The sequence below is a fragment of the Etheostoma cragini genome, chromosome 11 (genome assembly GCF_013103735.1).
Source record: "Etheostoma cragini isolate CJK2018 chromosome 11, CSU_Ecrag_1.0, whole genome shotgun sequence".
In the NCBI taxonomy this organism is placed as follows: Eukaryota; Metazoa; Chordata; class Actinopteri; order Perciformes; family Percidae; genus Etheostoma; species Etheostoma cragini.
Genome location: NC_048417.1, coordinates 1,445,968 through 1,470,906, shown reverse-complemented (window position 1 = coordinate 1,470,906; position 24,939 = coordinate 1,445,968). Strand labels below are relative to the sequence as shown.

Genomic DNA, 24,939 nt, shown 5'->3' with positions numbered 1-24,939 from the left:
CCTCTGTAATGAGTACAGTGCTGGTGAGGGCCACGCCCATGACACCAACAGTAACTGGTAAGAAAGTGACCAATTTTTTCATTCTTTGATTGCGGTAGGGTGCAAGTTGGACTTTATACAATTGTATAAACTAAGTTTAGGTCACTCAGTGCCACTTTGAGAAAACATTTGTTAAGCAAGATGGAACCAGGAGCTATGACAACAAAGAACTGCAGACAAAATCTCATGATGCCAGCTCTGTTCTGTACATGTTTGAATTCACTGAACTTCCCTGTATCCAACAGCAACTTCAGTCTTCCATAGAGGCTGTTGTAGCATCTCCTTAAAATCACCTGGCATATTAAAAAGAAATGTTATCTGCCTCTTTCAGCCATTTCTGATTTCCTTTGAAATTCCAAAAATGTTTCATGTGACCTCACAGTCCTTACATGGCACCATACAAAATACAAGAGCACGGTTCTCTCAACCTTTGTATTTCCTTACTTATTCGTCAAAAAAAGCAGCACAAATTGAGTTTTTGCAGTTTGAGGAAACTTGTCTTGGCCTGAAAACAGACACTTCATAACTTGGTGTGTTGCTGCAAAGTCACTTTCTTGCTCTTTGCCCCTCAGCCACAATATTACATTAATAATCAACTAAAGATTATTTTTTTATCAATTTGCAATACTGCTGCAAGTAATTTTGAGACATGAAGCAGCGTTGTTTGAGAGACTGGAAGCAGATATTGGTTGGCAATGGTAACAAGCATAAGGGTAATATCCACCTCACTAATGGTTCAAACTACAGTATACAGTATACCAGCGCAAAAATAACAATTACCAACATAAGCTACCACGTACTAAACTGGCACATTACATACTAACAAAGAGTGACACTTGCATTTTGGTACAATAACAAGCTAATTTAACAAACTACTCAGTCCAGCATTAGGCAGGCACGATGTGAAATGATAGCAGTGGCTATTGCTATAATACTCTCAGTACTGGCAAAGTTAAGTTTAGTTAATACTTTGTGAAATACATTGCTGTAAATGCAATAAACAATAACTACATCATTTTTTACTTTTAAGTAAAAAATTGTATATAATCCTGGACAACTTTTCACCACAATTACCTTTGTCCTCTTGCAATAAGGACCGTTCATTGTAAGAGGAAAAGTTGGGAGAAAATCTAAATGGCTTCTCTAATATTTACCAGATTACCACACATTTGGCATTAAAACATGCTTTTTATATCTGGTTTAGGAACACATTATGGGTGAAACATTTCTCCATGTTATCAAGAAAGGTTGTAAACAGGAGTACAACAGTCTCTCAGTCATGAAAGCTACCATACTTTGGTGCATAACTGCTGCCTTAAAAGTACTTTGATCTTTTCTTCCATATTTAAATAGTTTTGTTATACAATATACTAATACTTTTTCTCTCTTTCAGGTGAGACCCAGGGCCCCCGAAAGGATGTTGTTTTCCTCGTTGATGGATCTACAGGTGTTGGACGGGAATTTCCTATCATCCAGGAGTTTATTCGCAGGGTGGTGGAGAGTCTCAATGTGGGCGAGAACAAGATCCGGATCGGTGTCGTCCAGTATGGTGACTCTCCTCATGCTGACATATTTCTGAACACACATACAACTAAAGAAGGTGTTTTGAATGCTGTTAAGGGAATCAGGCAACGAGGAGGAAGACAACGTAACCTGGGACAGGCCTTGCAGTTTGTCGGTCAGGATGTTCTGACGGCAGCACGTGGCGGCAGGAAGCAAGACGGTGTACCGCAGTTTGTAATTGTTGTCTCCAGTGGGTCTTCAACAGATGACATCAATACTGCAGCAACTTCCCTCAAACAATCTAGAGTTCTTCCCTTCAGCATTGGGACGAGGGATGTCAACCCTAAAGAGCTCCAAGTGGTATCATACGTGCCTAACTTTGTCTTCACTGTAGATGACCTCCCTGGCCTGTACACAGTCCAAGAAAACATAATTAACACTCTCACTGAACTGTCAGATGAGGACATCACCAGGATGCGCCCAGTATTCCCAGACATTGATGGTAATTTACTCATTAAATTTGTATTCTTTTTACATGATACTTGACTTTTTCAGTCATACTGCATGTCCTCTATATCTATCAGAAACTGTGTAGTTAGTAATCTCACCTTGTTACTGTGCTTGCATTCTTTTCGAGCAGTAATCCCACCAGCAACCACAGAAGGAGAAAAGAGGGATGTCGTATTTTTAGTTGATGGCACAACAGCAACGCGCAGTGAGTTTCCTTCCATCCGTGAAATGATAAGAAGAGTTGTGGATAAGCTGGATGTAGGATTGGATAAGATCCGAATTTCAGTGGTACAGTACAGCGATGACCCAAAGTTAGAATTTCTTCTGAATGCATTCTCCACCAAAGAAGAGGTACGCCAGGCTGTGATGAAACTTCGAAGCAAAGGTGGAAACCGTCTAAACACAGGTCGTGCTCTCGAGTGGGTCTACAGAAACATCTACCAGAGGTCAGCAGGAAGCCGCATTGAGGATGGTGTACCTCAGTTCCTCATTCTAGTTACAGGTGGCAAGTCTGCAGATGATGTATCCACCGCAGCTGACCAACTTAAGAGAAACCAGGTTGCACCTCTTGCCATTGGATCAAGGGATGCTGACCCTGACGAACTGAGACAGATTTCCCTGAAGCCCGAACTTGTATATACAGTTGACAGTTTCCAGCAGCTTCCTAGAGTGGAGTCACAGCTCATTGATTCAGTAAAAACAATATCCACCAGTGATATCATCAGTAGTTATGTTCCTACATCGGTGGATTTAGGTAAGCAATACTATCTCACACGTTAAGCTACAATTGCTCTAAACAATAACTCATACACATTTTCATGATTTGCTTTTTAATAACTCATATCATTTAAAACTAAAACATGCATTAGGGTGCAGAGCTCTATTTTGTTATGGGGTTTTTAAGCATCAGCCTTTTTGTAATATATTTCAAAAAAGTATATATACCTCTTCTTTATTGTGCTTTTTCTTTATAGGTAATCTGAGTCTTGGAAAAAAGGACATTATCTTCCTTATTGACGGCTCAGACAGTACAGGGACTGCTGGCATTGCTCATATCCGTGACTTCATCCTCAGCATTGTCCGACAACTCGATGTGCAGCCTGATCAAGTGCGTGTGGGTGTTGTCCAGTATGCCGACAGAGTTAAAACAGAGTTCTCTCTCAACTCTCACAATAACAAGCCAGCTGTTGTCTCTGCTATTCAAAGACTTCGTCAGATGGGTGGCCGGGCATCACATCTGGCTGATGCCATTGACTATGTTATAAACCAGGAGTTTAAACCCGCTGCTGGTGTCCGTCAAACTGAGGCCTCCCAGCATCTTGTGGTTCTCACAGGTCAAAAATCCCCCCAAGATGTTTCTATCTATGGACCTCTGCTTAAGGGCACCCGGGTCAACTGCATTGGTGTTGGAGCTGCTGGTGCTGACAAAAGACAACTAACCCAAATTGCCACCACTCCAGCTGATGTCCTCCAAGTTTCTAACTTCAATGGCCTGCCAGCAGTCCAGCAGGGGGTTATTGAGAGGTTGAGTGGGACTATAATCGAGGAACCACCCACTGACTTTGAGGATCCTAGTAAGTTGTGAAACAATGTACACATATTAGAGATACTTAAGTAACGTATGTTTGACCTAAATAAGGTGTCAGGATTGGCCGAGTGCCGAGACAGAAAAAACGGATTTCTTGGCTCAAATGCAAGACACTAGCAGCAGCTGATGCAGTTGTAGTATTTATATAAACAACATAACCCCCAGACTTACATGTAGTGACTGTAGGTAAGAATTCAAACAAGGGTAGTAATCCATATAGGGATAATCCAAAATGGGTAACAACATCCAACATAATAACAGGCTCGTAGTGAGTAAGCAGAAACATAACCTGAGATGAGGACCCGGACAAGGACTGAACAGAACAAATTAAATACAGAGGCAAACAAGCAGGGAGGGATCAAACAACTGAAACAAATAATCAGACTCAACGCCTTGTCAAAGCTAGACAAAGACACATTAAACTGAACACTTCAAAATAGTACAAAAAGGAAAGCATACAAATGGACAAGGTCAAACATTGCTAAAATGTAATTTGTCAGTTTTTACCCTTCTCAACCGTGTTCTCATCGATATCTCATTGTCCTTTTCATATCATCAGGCCTTCCTACCCCCAAAAAGGCTGATATAGTGTTTTTGGTGGACGGCTCTATTAACTTGGGCAGAGACAACTTCAATGAAGTGATGTCGTTTATCAGCAACCTAATTGATCTGTTCTTCACCGAGAGAGACAACCTGCGGATTGGCCTGGCGCATTATACAGCAGATGTGACTGACGTCTTCTACCTCAACACCTACAAGAACAAGGAAGACATTGTAAACGCCATTGGCCGAGCAGAGTACAAAGGTGGACGTAGACTCAACACTGGTGCAGCCATTCGCCACGTTCAAGATGTTCACTTTACCAAAGAAAAAGGCAGTAGGATAGATGAGCGCACTCCTCAGATTCTTATGGTTGTCACTGGAGGACGTTCAGCTGATGATGGGAAAACAGCAGCCCTGGGTCTCAAGAAAAAAGGTGTTAGAGTCTTTGCTGTAGGCGTGGGTGACATTGAGAATGAGTTAGAAGACCTGGCAAGTGAGTCCTCCACGGTGGCGAGAGCAAGCACCTTTCTAGGACTTTCAGAGCTCAATGAGCAAATTCTGGAAACTTTGGATGATGAAGTGAAAGGGAAGCTGTGTGTTAGTGTTCCAGAAACTTCAAAAAGTAAGAGACAGTGTTTTTTCTTGCTAAGTAATTATTTCACATGTTGTTTGCAACCTTTAATTAAAACAATTTAATTTCCAGATGTTTTCTGTGGTTGATAAAAAATACCTGAAAAATGCTATGTTTTACAGCCTGCAGCATAGAGGTTTTGCTGGGCTTTGATGTTGCTGCCCAGAATATTTTCAGCGCTCAGACCAACCTCCAGAAAAATATGGAGGCCATTCTGAAGAGGATTCCTAAATTGGCAGCCATCAGTTGCTCATCTGGGCAGATTCCCACTGTGCAAATGGGCATACTGGCCATGGACTCTGCCTCTGAGCCTATCCAGCTGGACTTCACTGACAATGCTGAGGAGCTCATTAGGGACTTCAAAGCCCTCGGGAATCGTGGCCCCTTTGTCCTCAATGGCAAGACTATCTCAGCTTACACCAATAGGTTCAAAAACAGACAGGACGACGTTGTCAAGGTTGGTTACTAAAACAGTTTGAACTATGTCCCAAGCCAAAATGAGACCTGTCCTCTCTAAACTCCGACCTTAGCTCTCTCTTTCTCATTTTCAAAGGTTAGTGTACCAAACATCCAGGTTAGCAGGTCCTCATTTTTGGAGTCACATTCTCTCATTTAATCTTCATTCAAATCAAATCAATAATATAGCATGATCATTGTAATAGTTTTGATGATCAATGCGTTGAGGAAAAATACAGTATGCTAACTTTAGTGTTCTGCAGCTGTTATTTTAACGGGTGACATACATATTTAAAAAAAATGTTTTTCTAATGTTTATGTCCACACAAATGTCGGACCTCCACTATAGTGAATTGTATCCGTGCAATGTTTGTCACTAGGGAGGTGATTTCCCATTCTTCTCCCAAATGTGGAGTTTCTTTGAAATCTGAGATTTACACGTATCCCGGGCAAGCTTGATTAGGTCTCCAATCCGTGAACTTATTGCTGTCTAAATCCTCAAAAGCCAGCAAAGAAACCTGAAAGCTCAGCACAGAGCAGACTGTCAGTACAGAGAGCAAAAACACACTATCACATTTCTCAGGCACTGCCAGTTACAAGCTATCAAACAAGGGAAGGGGGGCGGAGCGAGGCCAGATCTAGAATTTCTCAATGAACGAGAAAGGGTGATTGTGTGTTCTAGTGTTTCACTTTTCAGCCTCTCCATTTACTTTTTATGTGGGGAAACCATGTTTCACAAAATATTTATCGGTAGTAGTACGATTTTACATTAGTTTTGCATACTTTGACATGTGTTTCAGCAAAATAGTTTCTCATTTCTCAGACTCATTGAACGTGTAATGAAATGTATGAAACTGAATTGTGTGTTTCCCCTGAAGATTGTTGTTCATCTGACTGATGGTATTGACGCCCCATATGTTGAAATGAAAAGGCGAGTTGAGGAGCTTCGACTGTCAGGTAAGAAGTTCTTACAGTACAAACAGCCCTTAATGACTTCCTATGTTTAAACATCTCTGAAGTTATGGCAATATCCTATTTAGAAGGAATTAATAAAACAATTTGTGCAAAACAGGAGTGAACAGTTTCATCCTGGTCGGGCTGGAGCGGGTTTCACAATTTGACGAGGCTTTGCTGCTGGAATTTGGTCGCGGTTTCAGGTACACAAGACCCTTACGACTCAATATCATGGACTTGGACTATGAGCTTATGGAAGAACTGGTGAGTACTAATCAGTCACGCAGAAGACTTTTATGAGCTTTCTTTTCAGCCCTTCAATCATTTAATAATTGTTTTCTTATTCTGCATAGGACCATATTGCAGAAAGGGTTTGCTGCGCAGTGCCATGCAAATGTACTGGAACCAGAGGAGACCGAGGAGCAGTTGGACTTTCAGGGCCTAAGGTATCCGATGTCAAAACATGTACTTATTTATATATATTTTTTGAGACCTTGCCTTCAATTATACCACGAAAAAATGTTTTTTTAGAGGCTAATATTTTGTTGTTTTCTCTTTTTAGGGTAGCCCGGGAGGACCAGGAAGCCAAGGACATCCTGGAGATGAGGGTGGACCTGTATGTTTGAATGCCTTGATTTATGTATATAGTCATAGTCTGACAATGTTTCCATAAGAGTTCTTCATGCACCTGCTGTTAACTGTCCTGATCTACAGTACAACCATATTCAAGCATGTTTTTTTGTTCTCAAGAAGTTCAGTGGCAACTTTCTGTGTTCTTTTTGTTTTCCACCACTTCATGTTCCTTAATATTGGATCCCTTCTATATGTTGTCATGGTATTTTATTGTCTTTATTCTGTAATGACAGGGAGAGAGAGGTCCTCCCGGCGTTAATGGAACTCAGGGTTTCCAGGGATGTCCGGGACAAAGAGGTGTTAAGGTAAAGGCTTTTATATTAACTTTAATATCCAACGTAATCTTCTTTTTTTAATTTAAATTGTCAATGTAATTTGTTTTTAATTTAATATAATGATGCATTTTTTGTTCTTCTTATGTTCAGGGTTCTCGTGGCTACTCAGGAGAAAAGGTTGGTATTTTTTTTATAAAAGCTTTTTATTTTTTTTGGTATGCTTTATTAGATAAAGCTGTAAGAAAAACACTAAAACACTAATGCACTGATTCCCTCACTGCTACTATGTTGCAGGGTGAATCTGGAGAAATAGGGCTTGATGGCATCAATGGCGAAGAGGTAAGTGTGTGTTGTATTATATTCTGTTGTGTTATATGTAGACAGAGTCTTAGAACATTGCTTCTTGTCTTAAGCCGTGTGGCAAATCACACCACTGTGTTCCTAAAGCAAGAACATGTAAAAGTGCATGTTTTTAGTGCAGATTTATGCATGATTCTGGGCATTAATTGGCATCTGCTGTATGCTTTCAGGGCAAAAGTGGAGTGGCTGGACCCCCAGGAGACAGAGGAAACCCTGGCAAAAGAGTGAGGGACTGGAAGCAATTTTAGCTTCCCATTCTTACCCGTTGTTCTTTAAAAATCTCAAGTGGTTGGTGCTGATAAATCATGAAACATTTATTGCTTTTAGGGTCCCAAAGGTAGCAAAGGACAAGCAGGAGACATAGGAGAAATTGGAATCAGAGGAGACCCTGTGAGTATTATGCAAACTGATTAAGGTGCCAGGTCTGAATCTATTAAACAAACTGTACAACACCCTACTAATACATACATACATACATACATACATACATACATACATACATACATACATACATACATACATACATACATACATACATACATACAAACGTCTAGGACGGGCGGAATGGAGAAAAACAGATTTCACCATATTACAAACCAAACATTGCTTATGATATTGTGACGATATTTATAAGGTTGGCGATTTGATCTTTAACGAAATATTTTAAGAGATTTTGGATAAATAATCATCAATGTGGTAAAAAAATCCAGCTATATACTGACTATACATGCATGCACAAAAAAAGTGTGATATTAAAACAAATCTGCAATTCTTCAAATGATATTCCCTCAAAACAGATTTTCTTAAAAAGCTGGCGTGCGCCAAAGTACCGAGGTGTAGTCCTCAACCCAGAGGGCCAGGGTTCGACTGCGACCTGCTGCATGTCATTCCCCCCCTCTCTCCCCTCTCATGTCTTCAGGTGTCTTGTCAAATAAAGGTCTAAAAAATGCTCAAAACAATAATCTTAAAAAAAAAAGAAGAAAGCTGAGGGAGTATATGCGTGTTATTATTATTATTTTTATCAACCTGGACCCTTTTTTCCTATGCTTTTGTGTCTAAGTGACTAATGGGAACAACAATCTTTGACATTGGTCCAGTATTAAGAGCAGCGGCGAAACAAGCTACAATTTAAGTTATTAGGGCAATTGTGAAGCTTTTATATACGTTCACAAAAGGTCTTGATTGCCGCTGACAGATTTAAATTAATATAGAAATGATTTCTAAGGAGGTTGGCCTTTATGTTAAAGAGTAAGATCCTTTTTAAAAATATGTAATCATCCGTGAAATTGAGTTCACTAAGGCCACCAGACGCCATGTAAATAAAGAGTTATTAAAGCATCGTAAAATACACAATGTCAAAGTTGACAGAAACTACGGAGAGACGTTTTTAATCGTTTTTCCACTTTTCACACCATCACAACTCTAGTTTGGGTTGAAACAAACACAGTTTACAGATTTGCGTATACTGTATGTTGGCTCTATACACAGTAAAAGTATTGTTTTTTTTTCAATTGAGTCTGGTGGGTACAGCGCTGGCTAAACAGAAGGGTCTCAAAGATGTTTTAGTGGTCTATCTCTGTAGGGATACTTTCCATAATGTTGCCAGACACTAATAATAATTTAAGCCTTTCAGTGGCAAACTAAAGCACTTTGAGTGGACCAAATTGACAATGCACATTTGCCCCTTAGGGCTACATTGCACCCCGGTCTGTGGCTGCCGGGTACGGCATTCATGCTTAATGCTGGAACAGTTTTAAAGATTGTTGTTCCTTTGAGCCACATACACACAAAAACATAAGGAAACAGGGTTGAAAAAAGCGATGGTTACCCTTTAAGTTAAATTATCTTAATACCTAAGTCCATTTATTTCTCTACTAAAATACTCTCTATTTGATTGCCTTAATTACTTACTGTCACACAACTTCATTAAGGGACTTACTTGTTTTAATCCCTTGGAGAGTCACTGTTCTGATGCCCCAATGCTTTCCCCAGCGGCCAGTGGTAAAACATGGCGGGGTGTGACCTTACAATGGTTACAATGGGATTGTGTACATTACAATTGCTCTCCCAGGCAGTTTGTGTACATTAGACTGTGTTCTTGTTCAGGGTTTCATTGTGTTTGAAAGCAGCTGAAAAGTGGCATCTGTCTAACAGGGTACAAGTGGACGAGATAACAACGTCCCAGGACCTAAAGGAGACCCTGGTGATGCCGGACCACCGGTAAAAAAAACCTGTCAATGCATTTTCAACATGAAATGGCTCGTTTGTATGCTTTTATCTTACGGGAAACATCCGCCCTGAAATTACAGGGAGCGCCTGGCGAGGATGGAAACAAGGGGGGCGCTGGTGAACTCGGAAGAAGGGTAAACAAGTTTGCTAGGTCTTCATTACAGTTAAAAAACTGACTTAATCACCATCGTTTTTTGTTAACGGAGACTTATTTCTACTCACACTTTATTAGGGAGCTAATGGCAGAAGAGGCTCGCCTGGACTGGCTGTAAGTCTTTTTTTTTGGTGATAACACACATTGTTTAATACTTATTGCAATGACTCTTGTATTATTCAGTGATTGAATCATCTTGCTGCTTGCATGTCATTAAAGGGACAACCCGGAAAGCCAGGAGATGAAGGTCTTCAGGGAGAGCCTGGTATTGGAGGATCTAGAGTAAGTTTGTCATTCTTTTCAGGGTATTTGACAGATTAGTCAATCTGAAGATGCACTGGCCAAAACGTGTTTTACAGTGAATGTTGTCATTACTGGTAACACTTTTCTTGGCTGCATTAGCAATATGACAGATGGTTTTGACTGGATTGTGACCGGTGTATTTACATGTCTAGTCAAGTGTTTTCATTCTTTACTTGTGGGTTGGAGGTCCAGCTCTAACATGCAAGAAACTGGTGCATCATCCATGTCTGGTTTGTCTTCTTTAAGGGTCCATCCGGACCAATTGGTGTACCAGGACCAAGAGGAGAAGATGGAAACCCTGGGCCCAGGGTGAGTGAACCTATTTTATTGAATACAGTCTGCTGCTATGTCTGTAACATATTGCAAAAATATTAATTCAAGTCAAATGAAATATAATTATGGATCACAATCAAAACCAGCATCAGTTTAATTAAATATAATGCAAATAAAATGCAAATAGGGAACACAGACAATTCTGATTTCAAAACAAGCAATAACTAGTGTCTACCATACACTGCTACTGCAATGGCACACTGGTTTGACTGACTGAAAGCCATGTGCACAACATACTTCATTTTGAATAAAGGTATGTCCTAATGTTTTGTTGTCTAGGGTCCCGGAGGAAGCCCGGGTCCCGCTGGAGAAAAGGGTAGAAGAGGATTTCTCGGACGCAAGGTACTGAGTGGAACATAATCCTGCACGGCTAATGCAATTCTAACAGCTGTGTTTCATTTAAACACACAATAGCCTGAGCCCGGCTCTCTCACATTACTGGACACACGTCCAGTCTCTTTCAACAAACTTTAAGAAAACATCAAGTCTCTGATCGAGAAATATGTCGCTCTTAATTTGAAGCCTTCACATTCTCTTTGAATCTTTAACCATTTCTGTCTCTGTGCCTTTTTAGGGAGAGCCAGGAGATCCAGGACCTAAGGGCTCTGTTGGACCTCTTGGTCCTCGTGGAGAGCCTGTAAGAATTAAACTACATCTTCTTTGCATGCACCGTTGTGTAAAACTGGGTAGAAGAAATGAGCAATATAAGAACTTGCAACTCCGAGGTATCAGATGTGCATGGTTTGTGTTATTGTTTATGAAAGCAAATGTTTGTTCTTTATAGTACAGTAGATTGTTATTAGATTATCAATAAATGTCCTTGTAAAGAAGACGTTCTGCCTCAGGCTGCAAGTTAAACACTGCCATGTGTGGTGAAAGGAAGAATTATGTTGCTGTATTATTTGCATCCAGAAATGTATGTTGCATGGTTTTAATCAAGAAACTGTTTTTTTGTTGCTGAAAAGATCCTAATCCATGTGTTTTGACTTGTATTAATACCATTTAATTGCTTAGTACCCCATAAAAAGAAGGGGTAAGGGTTTATTTTGTTCTTTTTACTACAAAGTATGTGTACAGATGAATTAATTAAGCACATTACAGATAAAACTACTTGGTCGAGCATTCTTCTCTGGTCTGTTTGACAGGGTGATGATGGTCGAGATGGGTTTGGCGTCGCAGGTCCTAAAGGCAGAAAGGCAAGTGGATTCTGTCTTCTTGAAATAAATCTACCCCTAACCCTTATCACAAGGTGTGTCTACATTTTGATTAAAGTTAACGTGAAAATTTGATTTACCCTCAACTATTTAGTGATATTTTAGAAACTGGATGAAGAAAAAGTTTAACACAGCCCAGAGATGAAAAAACGATAATAAGAGGAAGTTACAATCCTGTTAGTCTAACTACTGTTGTCATTATCAGGAAGTCCTTTCCTAAACACAACGTAATCCTTTCCGCGGTGCTGAATAGCGCCGTAAACGATGCCGTGGCTCAGGCCCATTTAAAGATGCAGATATCAGTGAACCACTATTACACATCAGACAAATCAACTTTTACACTCATTCAATTGTAGAATAATATTAAGAATGGTGATAAAATACCTAAAATATGAATGCTTTTTCCTCTACAGGGTGATGAGGGCTTCCCAGGATTCCCAGGACCAAAGGTGAAGTAAAACACTGACTTGGTTGCAAATTCTAGTGTTACACTTTACACTCAATGGGCGAATGGGCCTTCCTCTGGCTGTCGGTTATTTGCATTATCTCAAATAATTATCTTTTATTTCAGGGACTGGCTGGTGACCCTGGCACCAAGGGTGGACCTGGACGCAGAGGAAATCATGGACAGAGGGTAAGTTACCAGACCCCTCTTAGATTAAGTCACAATGAGCGTTTATTTTTTAAATATGACATACAGTATGGTCTACCTTAGCAAAATCCTCCTACACTGATTATCACTGGACACATACCGGATGTATTTGTCTCTCTCTTCTTTCCAGGGTGTCTCTGGAAATATTGGTACACCTGGACCGAAGGGAGAGGTTGGATATCCTGGGCCTGATGTAAGTAACATAAAACTATACCTTCTGCTTTTTATCGGAGTAAACTCACGCAAACGTTTAAATTAAGTCGTCGCGCCACCATAGCAGACTATCTGTTGATTTACAATATACATCATCTGGCTTGGTCTGATTTTTTTAATTTTGTCTTCTCATAAATCCACACTGCACAATGAAATATTGTTGCACTTTTAACATGATTTCATAAAAACAATCGTGCTTTACAAGCAATACAAAAAATAAAGTCCTTTTTATCAATGGCATGTCCAGCTGTTAACCCAATGTTTTGATACCCATAGGGGGAGAAAGGACCAAGAGGACCCGGTGTTGTGGTATGCGCCCAAATATCAAACTGAATTACAAAATTGTATTGAATAAACAGCAAAATTCTGGCACCTGTGATTAAAATCTCACACCAAGTCTTTGTATCTTTGTCCTTAGCAATGTGACCTGGTGAAGAAGATCAGAGAAAACTGTCGTAAGTATGATGCATAAAGTACCAATAACGTAAGAATCCTACATTTGTTATGTAGTACAGAAAATATCTCATGTTTTTCTCCCTTCTATTCCACCAGCTTGCTGTTATGGTAAGTAAAAGAAATACTTTTTATTACATAATTACATCTTGATAACGTCTGCACGCACCACTATTAAAAGAACTTAATCCTCCATGTGTACGCCTTCAGGTCAGCAGGAGTGCCCGCTCTACCCCACTGAGCTGGCCTTTGCCCTGGATGCCTCTGGCGACGTTGACCGCTCAGCCTTCAACAACATGCGTGACACAGTCCTGCGCCTAGTCCGAGACATCACCATCTCCGAGAGTAACTGTCCAAGAGGAGCTCGCGTCGCTATAGCTCTTTACAACGAAGAAGTGACCACTGAGGTCCGCTTTGCTGAAGCAAAGAGGAAACGAGCCCTGGTGCAGCACATCGAGGGGCTGCAGACCCTGAAAACCCGCAAGCCGCGCAGCTTGGACACTTCCATGAGCTTTGTGGCCCAGAACATCTTCAAGCGAGTGCGCAGTGGCTTCCTAATGAGGAAGGTGGCCATCTTCTTTGTTGGTGGGGCGGTCAGTAAGCCACGAGAAATTACTAATGCAGCTCTTCGCCTCCATAACGCTGGAATTGCCTCTCTGTTCTTGGTTAACCGGGACGACAGAGCACTCAGCAAAGCACTGCAGGTAAAACCAAGAAAAAACTAAAATAGATCTCAAATAGAACTTTGCAGTGCATATGTTTCTAAGGCATATTTGCAGTGTCTGTCTCGAAAGCAAAGAAACTACAGTTTAGATTGTAATTTGATTACTTTTGGCTCTTTTTGTACACCAGGTCAACAACACAGCACTGGGCCAAGTAATCGTCCTCCCAAACCCGGGAAGTGCACAGTACAACTCAGTCATCCAAAAGGTGATGAACTGCCATGTGTGTCTAGGTAAGACCTCTTTGTTAATGATATTACATTCTTATTGTTTTTAGATTCACACTAAAAAAACCTGTTTAAAAAAGAAAATGATCTTATTTTTTGTCCAGATGTGTTGCTTCAACATCCAATAGTTGGCCACCAGCCATTGTGGCAGATGGATTTTGAAAATCTATTCTTTTTCCCCTCATAAATGTGAAATACAGAAATGAAGGAGCATCATTTCTGAACTTGTTACAAATACACATTTAAGTTCTTTGAAGTTGTCAATGAAATTGTAATAATATTGTGCTCAAATCCAAGGAAATAGTGGACTTGGTTGAAATGTTAAAAGACAACAATGGCAAAAAAAAAACTAATCAATCACTAAATTCTCTTGACCTGCGAAGTATGCGGTTAGCCAGATTGATAGTTTCACCCACCAATGGCACATATAAACCACATTTGCTGGTTATTTCCGAATAGCCTTAATCATGTGTAGTTTAACCATTTGTACAAAAGAATCCACAGGCACTAACAGTACAGTTACTGGAAGTTCATCTTTTGATGATCAGAAATAAATTGCATTGATGCACCATTAATTGTTGGGTCTTTGTTTTTCAGATGTCTGCTCTCCGGATCAAACATGTGACTATGTGCCCCCATCGGTCGGCAGAGATAGGAGGTCTTCTACCACAGACGTGGACATCGATATGGTCTTTGTCATGGACAGCTCTAAGTCTACATACCCAACCGTCTTCACCGAGATTAAGCGCTACATAGCGCACATAGTGGAGCAGCTACAAGTCTCTTCAAATCCCACATCGTCCATTCACCACGCCAGAGTGGCTGTGATCCAGCAAGCGCCTTACGAGTTCATCAACAACAAAACTGGCCTTCCCATTCGTGTGGACATCGGTTTGACGGAGCACCACTCAGCTCAGGACATTGTCAAATTTCTGCTGGAGAAGACACCCCAGTTAGAGGGTGGCCGTGCACTGGCAGCGGCTATCGAATCGACAGTGGAGCAAGTGTTTGAGAAGGCGCCTGCCCAGCGTGACAGGAAAGTGCTGATGCTCTTTGTGACAGGAAGTGTTGAGGAAGAAGAGGAGCAGCTGGTGCGAATCGCCACTGAGGTCAAGTGCAGAGGCTACTTCCTGGTCATCATGGGCGTGGGTAAAGGGCTGAGTGCTGGAGATGCTCGTGTCTTTTCACGCATGGCCAGCGAGCCATCAGATGTCTTCTTCAAGCGGCTGGACAGCGTCTCACACTTTTACGAAAAACACATCCAGACCTTCGGCCAGCTGCTGCCGAAGTACATCAGCAGTAAGTTCAAGATAGATATCTATTATATTGCCTTTTACACACTCCTTTTTATTGACTATTTTAGACTTAATGCCTTGTGTACAAGTCTCTGTGAGTGACCTGTGATCTTGTGTCCTTTTCAGTTGAAAATGCTTTCTACATGTCCCCTGAAGTATCCAAAAACTGCAAGTGGTTCCAGAATGACCAGCCACTTAAAAACCCCTTTACAACATCACACCAACAGGAGTAACTATTATATTTTATTTATTTGCCCTATCACTTGTTTGTTAATTTGTTGGGAAATTGCTGGCTTTATTCACTATTTATGGGTACATTTGTAGAAAACATCAGAAACATCATGAAGACCACCAAGCAGTTCATCAAAGCAAGCACAAACGTAAGTGTGAATGTACTAAAGTACCCTTAAAGGTCTTCATAACGTGAAAAGTGAGATTTTTTTATATTTAAAAAAACAGGCCGAGGTGCTATTTAAACATGGTGTAAGTTTTAAAATTGTCAATCTGCAAAGAAATGCACACAGCCTGTATTCAAAAGCGGAGGCTTTAAACCACTCACTGTGAAAAAGAATGGACAACGCATCTCCACTTCCTCCTACTGTACAAAAGAAGAGCCAAAATATCCCAGATACGGGTGCGGCCATCTTACAATGTTGACCCCCATAAAACGACAAATCACAATTTAATCCCAGGTGTCAATCATGACATTTTACCCGTTTTTATAGCATCAAATAACAAAAATGATACTTATCTGAAAAAATTACCAAACCTCAGCGTGCTCTTAAATGACAGAAGACATCGTTGGCCCCTATCCGCTAACATTGGGTGGGGTGGGGTTTATGATGCACCATCCCAGCCATTCCTTCATGCACTTGCCAGTAGCTCAAGGAGGCAAGGGAGGACTAAAAAACATGGACTCTTCAAAAGATTATCTTTAAGTTGTGTCCACTGTAAGAACCAAACGTTGCAGTTGTACTTTCTCAGCATAAAGCACAGTGACAGAAAACGCATCACTCGCCCGGACATGAAAGTAATAGGATTTTGGTAACACTAAAATGTATTAACAACAACTACAGGTCTGCTTTGGTCAACATGTCAACATGATTTAAATTATGCAATGTCCTGCCTTGACATCCCTTCTTCTTACCCCCTCAGATGCAGAAGAGCTGCACGTCTCTAACGTCACCTCCAGCAGCTTGAAACTGCGTTGGACCAACCCAGACTCCAAGCTCTTCGTCTACTTCGAGGTGGTGGTGACGCGGCTGCACGACCACGCCCTGGTGCTGAAGACCAACGTGTCAGGCACAGAGCTCTCCGTGGACAACTTAGAGAGCGCTCAGACATACCACGCTGTGGTCACCGCTCACACTGCAGAGGGTCAAACTGTCTCCACTCGCAAAGGCATCATGACTACCAGTAAGTCCATCAGCACCTCTACTCAAATGTGTGGATGTACGTTTTATTGCAGAAGATGACATATTCAAAAGAGCAATCCACAATATTTCCTCTTGACCCAAACACTAAACATAGCAATATATTAAATATATTGGATGGCAGTAACTTGATCAGTTTCCCTAGATAATAAGATTGGGTTTTGAAAGATACTTTGCAGCGTGTTCTGAGCAACAAAATGTTAAGCCCCTCATAAAGGCGATTCATTGCGAGTAATAATAATTCCTTCATCAACAGGGCGCTTGGGCCCTAATAAATAAATTCTGAGCTCAACTAAAACAAAAGCCAAATGTTGACCACTGTTTAATGACTCATGGTTTCACTTCTACAGAAGCGGCAGAGCCTAAGCCAGACCATAAGCCAGTCAGCCCAGGCTCCAGTGTTGTAAATACTGAACCACTGGACCAACCAGAAACTGGTGAGTGACTGCACATGCACGTATGCGCTTGTCTTTGTTATGCATAATCTACGACCTGTACTCTGTAATTTTGAACCTGCATCACTTATTTAGTAGAAAAAATAGTGCTGTGTTTGAACTGTCAAGATAAATCCATTCAATATTTACTTTATCTTCACTGCATTAATGTTCTTGTATTTTAGTTTCCTAGACAGAATGTTAGTCACATAAATAAAACCTGAAAGTAAGTTCTATGCTGTAATGCAGCCAAAGTTTAACTAGAATAATATGCAAGCCACTAGTACGTGCCAATATATACTGCGGTTTACTCAACTGAGTCTTGGTTTGCAGATTTTGATCTTTTCTTAATGTGTTATGACAAACAGACATGTTGAGATTGCACCATATGTGCCATTTTGGAGAGAAATGCCTCGTAGAGGCGATGACGAACACTTAAAAGGGTGCATATTTGTTTTAGGAGTGAAGCCTTACAGCTGCTGCTTCATAGAAAAAAGCATAACTTAGACATGAGAACTCTGTACTGGTTGTATATTCAGTTATGAGTATAAGAGTAGTAATGCTGTCTTTATTATTTATAAAGTCAGTGGGTGCTGTATTTGATAACCCAGTGTGAGCAAGAACATTTTAACTTGCACCCTGCAGTTCACACAACGCTGTCTCAGAATAGACCAAAAATGCAGATTTTGTCATACTTAGCTGTGATGAAGTATTTGTGGGGTCAATAACCTGGACCACGCAGCCATGTACATCCTGGATGACCATCATGCACTAACAAAACAGTAGCTGTAGTTTTAACTAACTTTCAAATTTACCAATGGAAACCTACACTTACATGAGAACCTCTTTCTTTCTACTGACTGCTTCATTTTTAAATGTCCAAGATCCTGATAATGCAACAAACCTGAACCTCTGAAGTCATTTTGAATGCCTTTTCCTTCAGCACTAAGTCTCATTTGACTAAAACGCACTAGACCCTAAAACACCCCTTAGCTTCTAATATGAATGTACCCATTACAGCATCTTCTTTAACAGCACACAGTAATCACTCAGTATGACTCCTAGTTGTTATTTTACAGCGCATACAGAAAGTAATTACAGCGCTTCCCTTTTCCACATTTCATTATGTTACAGCCTTGTTCTAAAATGGTTCAATTCATGTTTTCCTCCAAATTCTACACCCAATGCCCCATAACGAAAACATTTTTTAAATGTTATCAAATTTGTTAGAAAGAAAATAAAAACACAATATGTATTTGTAACATTTGTGGGTCTGTAGACATGCAATGTTAACTGATGGACCTTATATAGTAGACAGGTGTGTGCCTTTCCAAATCATGTCCAATCAGCAGAATTTACCACAGGTGGACTCCAATTAAGCCGGAGAAACATCTCAAGGATGGTCAGTGAAAACAGAACGCACCTGAGCTCAATTTTGAGCTTGATCGCAAAGGCCGTGAATGACTATGTGCAAGTGATTTCTTCGTTTTTTTATTTTTAATAAATTGGCAAAAATCTCAAAGTAACTTTTTTAAGTTGTCATTATGGGGTATTATGAGTAGCATTTTAGAATAAGGCTGTAACGTAACAAAATGTGGAAAAAGTGAAGCGCTGTGAATGCTTTCCGTATGCACTGTAACTGACTAACACACTCATCTTCTCTCTCTGTCTGTCGTCCATCACTGCTGTTGTTCTTCTTCTTTTCGCATGTTCTAGTTACTGTATTTGCAGACCCATGCTCACTTGACTATGACCCTGGAATGCCGTGCAAAGACTATCAGGCTAAGTGGTTCTTTGACAGACAGAACGGGATCTGTACACAGTTCTGGTATGGAGGTTGTGAAGGCAATGAAAATAGGTTCGACACTGAGGCTCTCTGCCTGAAAAACTGCATGAGGTCAGGTAAGTGGTCACTGCCAGGCCCCCTGAGGGACTGTTCTGCCCCTGGTGTGATGGCATTATATACAATCACACCGCATTTTATGAGCTTCAATTGCAGATACCAAGCCCACAAATGACTGCTCGCTAAACCTCGCTCCACAACAATGATTGTCCAATAACAGCTTAGCAACCAGGCACGCCAGGCCTGTTGAGCTCTAGATTTCTACACATGCTGCAATGGTGTGCATGGGGCTCTATTAAAATGGATACTGGGGGCACCCAGATAGCTCAGTTGGTAGAGCGGGTGCCCATATATAGAGGTTTATTCCTCGATGCAGTGGGCCAGGGTTCGAGGTCATTTATGATCATCAGGTGAAAAATGACAATGTTTCAAAAACGTTAAAAAGTTACATATAGCGTATATATTATAACTTTATAAGTAGAAAAAGAAAAGCAACCGGTGGATGTGGGTAATTTGTAACAGATAATAAGGATTGCATCCGAGTGCATGTCTGTGGTCATTTATATCAACGTTGCACCATGTTGGAGATCCTCCTGATAGTTTTCCAGCAGCAGTGGAAAGTCTGATTCTTTAAAGCTGAAACTCATTCATATTTTATGTTTCCACAGTGTCAGAGCCTCAGCCAAGACTGCAGCAGGTTGAACAAGTGGAGATCTTTCCGTCTCCCGGTGAGCTCTCATATACACTAACTACTGTAAATAACATGTACGGTTATCTGTAGGCCTGCAGTATTATACTGCTCCTTCCCTAAGTACTCCCTGTTCTGAAGACATAACTGACTTTGATGTGGGTGCATGTGGATGCTTTACATATGCCAGCCAAGAGGAAAGAAAAGGCATTTCCTCCTGGTTCTAAACAAGCGAACCCACATCCTCCAAACATGATGATCAGATCTTCTCAGACCACCTCTAATGTTGGGCACATACTGTATCTGGAGATCGAGTCACCAGATATGCATCTTACTGTTGCATAATTCAATTTCCAGAAACAGCGCTCCCTATGTAAAACATTAGGCTCTTTTGATTTAACTGGAAACAAACTAACCTCCTCTGCTGCCCCTGACATGGTTTAAATGACTGAAGGAACAATTAAAAAACAAAACAAAGAAAGCTGAGAAGGTAGGGCTGGGCAACCGGGAGAAAATCGGATCTCACAATATTCTTGCCCACCTTGATATTGATATTGCGGCAAAATTCAAACAAAGAGACTTCAGATACAGTATTAGGGGACTACTAAGGTCTATATAAAAGAGACTTCAGATACAGTATTAGGGGACCACTAAGGTCTATATAAAAGAGACTTCAGATACAGTATTAGGGGACTACTAAGGTCTATATAAAGAGACTTCAGATACAGTATTAGGGACCACTAAGGTCTATATAAAAGAGACTCCAGATACAGTATTAGGGACCACTAAGGTCTATAATAAAGAGACTCCAGATACAGTATTAGGGGACAGATTTACATTCTGGATCACCGTTGAACTTGTAAAAACTAATTCTTTTTTGGTCGGGTCATTATCAATAAGAGTAATGTAATATTTACAGCTGATAATGTTGTTCATATTTACATTCAAGTCTAATTTAGTGAACAAACAGTGAAAGCATGCCCCCTTTCCAGAGATGGGGTCTCTTCCAGTTGCATGTGGTCTCACACTTTTCCTCCTGATTGTTATTCTTTGCAGCTTCTCTAACTGCGGCCTCTACAGCTGTGGACATCTGCCAGCTTCCCAAAGAGGAAGGTACTTGTGCCAAATTTGTCCTTAAGTGGCACTACGATGTCTCCAGCAAGAGCTGCACACGCTTCTGGTACGGAGGCTGCGGGGGAAACCAGAATCGCTTTGACACGCATCAGCAGTGTGTGTCGGCTTGTGGAAAACCAGGTACGTTGTCCATAGCAACAACCTTCCAATGTCCCTGATCAGATATAGTCAGTCCACAGGTTACTGACCAGTAAAGGGGACACCTCAGATTCTTCATGGAAGCGCGTTGCATTTGCAAATTTCTTGTTTTTTTTATTCTTGTGATATAATAACAAACTCCATGTGTCATAATTTTGATGGATGTCAGTTATTTCAGAGTTGAAAGTCTTACACTTCCCACCAGTGGAACACTAGAAGATGTTCACACAGTGGGGAAATAACTGAGGACAGTTACTCAATTATTGTTACTTCAATAAAATGACCAATTAACCTAATTGCCATTACCGATCAGCTAATGCTGATGAAGCATGCTCACTGCATGCCTAACAGCTGGTCTTGAACTCTACCCCCCCCCCCCCCCCCCCCCCCCCGCCCCCTTCACATTACTTTGGTCTATGCTATGAGTGCTAATGTATATAGTTTAGGTTTTTCTTCCTGCTTGCCTTATGTGTCTTAGTGTTTTAATACCATGTGATATGATTTTTTACTGCAACATAATTTCCCCATGGGGACGATAAACATAAACATAAACATAAACAAACACGCTCAACACCGATAAATATAGCAGTTAGCATTTGGCTAAAACTTCCTCTTAACCCTACTACCACAACAACCTATAACACCACTTCCTGTGGCTTCATTATATAATTAGATGGATGTTATTGTCTCTGTGATAGAAGTCTCTTTTCATATTAAATGGCTGACTGTGTTAATCTTTTCCATTCATCACTAGCACCCCTCAGCCAAGGAGTCATCACTACAATAAGAACATAGGACCAACATGGCCAGCTTTCCTCTCTGTTCAGGGGATTGTGAGGAGAACCATTCAACATGGCCGTACTGCGAGGATGCAATGCCAAAGCGATGGCGGGTGCACTGGATTCCACAAAAAACAAATTGACTTTATCCCCCAAATTCTTGAAGAAGTCTTTGTTACAACAAGAAGGAAGGCAACATGATTTGCTGCATGATTTGTTTTAACCTACTGGTGCTACATAGTATGTTCGTTTTACCAAAGGATTTTTTTTAAGTGGATTCAGTTTTGTAAAGTCGTGTTTTCTGGAACAATGTCATCATATTTCTCTAAATGCAGTTTTATGATTAAGTAATAAAACTTGAAGATCTTCAACAGAGAATATCAATGAATCAGATCTTGCAGGACTGGCATTATTCAATGCAGTTCATTTTTATATTACGTTTTATACATTCCACATTCACATAGCAACATCGGCTTGTATTGATTAGTATTATTAAACTCACTTGATCCGTGTGAAATCGTTACGTCACTATTTTACAGTCACAGAATCCACAGAAATGTTTACACAAGTCTTGTATGGTAGTTTGTATTTAAATGACAGTGACCCAACATGGATCTGGATCCACTGCCTTAAACACACACACGTTACAGCTGTGGAAATGGAATTTACTTGTCAAGCTGTTTTTATGTTTGTGTCATTTGGTTTTAACTGAAATGTTGTGTTTCATCTGGGTATAGGGGAAATAAACACAAACTAGACTTTCTAATAAACATGAGCAACTCATTTTTTCCTTTCTTGTTTTGAATTAACATTTAAGAAGCAGAAACAGAGGTTCTTTTATTTGGTGTACTTTTACTGCCTTTTACATGTGGATTTTTAATTAGAGAGAATTGGAGTAAAAGCAGCTCATATTTTAGTGCTTAATATATGCATTCATAAATTATCAAATAGTATGATCTTGCTTCCTTTTTTTCTTTCGTAATGTCCTGTTATTTCTCAGAATCAGGACGTCTCTTAGTTGCAAACTTTTTCCACAAAATTTGAGAAAAGAATAGAAACTAAAAATGACCTCAGAGCGCTGATAAAATAATAAATCAAAGTCCATCTATCCGGGTAGTATGTTTTTTGTAGTGTGGTGAGATCTTGCACTTATCTGTGCGATGAAATGAAGAAATGGAGAGTAGAAGCAGTCCGTGTTGCATTCATGGCCTCTGCAATGAAGAAATGGTGAGTAGAAGCAGTCTGTGTTGCATTCATGGCCTATGCAATGAAGAAATGGTGAGTAGAAGCAGTCTGTGTTGCATTCATGGTCTCTGCAATGAAGAAATGGTGAGTAGAAGCAGTCTGTGTTGCATTCAAGGCCTATGCAATGAAGAAATGGTGAGTAGAAGCAGTCTGTGTTGCATTCATGGTCTCTGCAATGAAGAAATGGTGAGTAGAAGCAGTCCGTGTTGCATTCAAGGCCTCTGCATTGAAGAAATGGTGAGTAGAAGCAGTCCGTGTTGCATTCATGGCCTCTGCGACGAAGAAATGGTGAGTAGAAGCAGTCCGTGTTGCATTCAAGGCCTCTGCAATGAAGAAATGGTGAGTAGAAGCAGTCCGTGTTGCATTCATGGTCTCTGCAACAAAGAAATGGTGAGTAGAAGCAGTCCGTGTTGCATTCAAGGTCTCTGCAATGAAGAAATGGTGAGTAGAAGCAGTCCGTGTTGCATTCAAGGCCTCTCCAATGAAGAAATGGAGAGTAGAAGCAGTCCGTGTTGCATTCAAGGTCATCATTCCCGCCCTCTGCTGCTCTGCCTCCTGGGTCCAATGGTGAAGTTGTCCAGTAAGAAACCAACCTGCAGAGCAGGAAATGTTCTATTACTGTCTCGATTACTCCGTTTTACCAGATCTGGGAACGCAAGTCTTATTCATGAACCGTAGTAGCTTAAATTCTTATTTTCAATCTTTGCATTCACTACACACATGACAACCAAGCTCTAGCTTACCACTTAGTAACCTAGCTGATAGCATTTAAAATATATATATATATATATATATATATATATATATATATATACACACATATACATAAAAAATTCACGTGGTCAATATGCATGATAATCAGATAATATTGAAAATTGAGTACCCCACATGACATATAGACTAAATATTGTAATCATAATTAACATCACACTAGAGAACAGTTATTCAAATCCAAAAGCCTAAATGGAAGCCTGTTTCAAGTCAAATCGATTTCATTTGACAATGAACTGAATGTATCAATCACAGTGGTGGAGAGTAACTAAGTAGGCTACATTTACTCAACTACAGCATACTTCCTAACCTGTAAAATGTTAAGGTTCCTTTACTTTACTTGAGTACTTTTACTAACATTTTCAAAAGGGAAACAGTATTTTTTGAGTACATGCACCTGGTAGATAAAATTGCCAGTTGTTTTGAAATAAAGGCGGTACATAAAAAGTTCCCAAAGTTAATGTTCCACTGGAGAAATAGCTCAGATGGTTTCATTTAAACACGCGTTCGTGGCCAGAAGAAGGCAAACTAACCGTTACTTCATAAAAATGAAAGAGGGGGGGGGAGGAGGAAGAGAAGGCTGTGCCATCAGTGTATCAGAGCTTGGTTTTTCTCCTTTCTTCTCCGGGGCTCGGGAGGGAACTTCGACTGTTTTTAGGCACCGACTCAATCGCCTACTAAGAGTTAAGTATTATAAAACTGACTTGTCCTTCAAAATCAGAGATCATCATAGACTTAACTACAGTGTGCGTCACATAAGATGAAAGAAAATGAAAAACAAATTAGTTCCGTAATGTGTAATAAAGTAGCAGATTTTTGTTGAAATGGATTTGATAGAAGTGGTATAAAAAGCATCATTAGAGACCAGGTATCTAATTCACGACATCAGTATGAATTGTTGTGATGATCACATTCTTCCCCCCATTGAAATACAGTACTTCATCATTTTTAATCAAACAAAAATAACGAGATTAACGTGACTGGTAGGCTACACAAATCGATAGATTAACGGCCATGAGACTGGGCGGCCTCGGTTAGGTTCGCTTTAGAGCCGCAGGAGTTAACAGTGTATATAAAACCTACCCCGACCCTCCAAGTACAACAAGACACAGAGACCACAGCGACGGCCAGGTCGGTCACAATCTACAGCATGAGCAGAAAGAAACACAGCAGCTCGTGCCAACACA

At 40.4% G+C, this 24,939-nt stretch overlaps 1 protein-coding gene across 3 annotated transcripts in view; it reads left to right on the top strand.

The window, feature by feature from the left end:
• The window catches only part of LOC117952542 (collagen alpha-3(VI) chain-like), a 48,803-nt gene extending 26,284 nt beyond the window's left edge, over positions 1 to 22,519 (top strand). For 2 of the 3 annotated variants that reach the window (XM_034884897.1, XM_034884899.1), the window contains 39 exons: positions 1,433 to 2,044; positions 2,183 to 2,806; positions 3,027 to 3,626; positions 4,200 to 4,805; positions 4,937 to 5,271; positions 6,149 to 6,227; positions 6,343 to 6,488; positions 6,578 to 6,670; positions 6,787 to 6,840; positions 7,091 to 7,162; positions 7,283 to 7,309; positions 7,427 to 7,471; positions 7,663 to 7,716; positions 7,820 to 7,882; positions 9,647 to 9,712; positions 9,802 to 9,855; positions 9,954 to 9,989; positions 10,095 to 10,157; positions 10,425 to 10,487; positions 10,791 to 10,853; positions 11,086 to 11,148; positions 11,657 to 11,707; positions 12,139 to 12,174; positions 12,297 to 12,359; positions 12,508 to 12,570; positions 12,867 to 12,899; positions 13,009 to 13,045; positions 13,143 to 13,154; positions 13,254 to 13,747; positions 13,893 to 13,998; positions 14,590 to 15,291; positions 15,414 to 15,516; positions 15,612 to 15,667; positions 16,443 to 16,703; positions 17,071 to 17,157; positions 18,871 to 19,056; positions 19,666 to 19,725; positions 20,742 to 20,939; positions 21,712 to 22,519. In XM_034884897.1, the coding sequence (XP_034740788.1) occupies positions 1,433 to 2,044; positions 2,183 to 2,806; positions 3,027 to 3,626; positions 4,200 to 4,805; positions 4,937 to 5,271; positions 6,149 to 6,227; positions 6,343 to 6,488; positions 6,578 to 6,670; positions 6,787 to 6,840; positions 7,091 to 7,162; positions 7,283 to 7,309; positions 7,427 to 7,471; positions 7,663 to 7,716; positions 7,820 to 7,882; positions 9,647 to 9,712; positions 9,802 to 9,855; positions 9,954 to 9,989; positions 10,095 to 10,157; positions 10,425 to 10,487; positions 10,791 to 10,853; positions 11,086 to 11,148; positions 11,657 to 11,707; positions 12,139 to 12,174; positions 12,297 to 12,359; positions 12,508 to 12,570; positions 12,867 to 12,899; positions 13,009 to 13,045; positions 13,143 to 13,154; positions 13,254 to 13,747; positions 13,893 to 13,998; positions 14,590 to 15,291; positions 15,414 to 15,516; positions 15,612 to 15,667; positions 16,443 to 16,703; positions 17,071 to 17,157; positions 18,871 to 19,056; positions 19,666 to 19,725; positions 20,742 to 20,939; positions 21,712 to 21,752 (6,407 nt within the window). In that variant the 3' untranslated portion in view covers positions 21,753 to 22,519. The remainder of the gene's footprint in view (positions 1 to 1,432; positions 2,045 to 2,182; positions 2,807 to 3,026; positions 3,627 to 4,199; positions 4,806 to 4,936; positions 5,272 to 6,148; positions 6,228 to 6,342; positions 6,489 to 6,577; positions 6,671 to 6,786; positions 6,841 to 7,090; positions 7,163 to 7,282; positions 7,310 to 7,426; positions 7,472 to 7,662; positions 7,717 to 7,819; positions 7,883 to 9,646; positions 9,713 to 9,801; positions 9,856 to 9,953; positions 9,990 to 10,094; positions 10,158 to 10,424; positions 10,488 to 10,790; positions 10,854 to 11,085; positions 11,149 to 11,656; positions 11,708 to 12,138; positions 12,175 to 12,296; positions 12,360 to 12,507; positions 12,571 to 12,866; positions 12,900 to 13,008; positions 13,046 to 13,142; positions 13,155 to 13,253; positions 13,748 to 13,892; positions 13,999 to 14,589; positions 15,292 to 15,413; positions 15,517 to 15,611; positions 15,668 to 16,442; positions 16,704 to 17,070; positions 17,158 to 18,870; positions 19,057 to 19,665; positions 19,726 to 20,741; positions 20,940 to 21,711) is intronic. The other variant, XM_034884896.1, reaches the window with a different exon arrangement.
• The last annotated feature ends 2,420 nt before the right edge of the window (positions 22,520 to 24,939 follow it).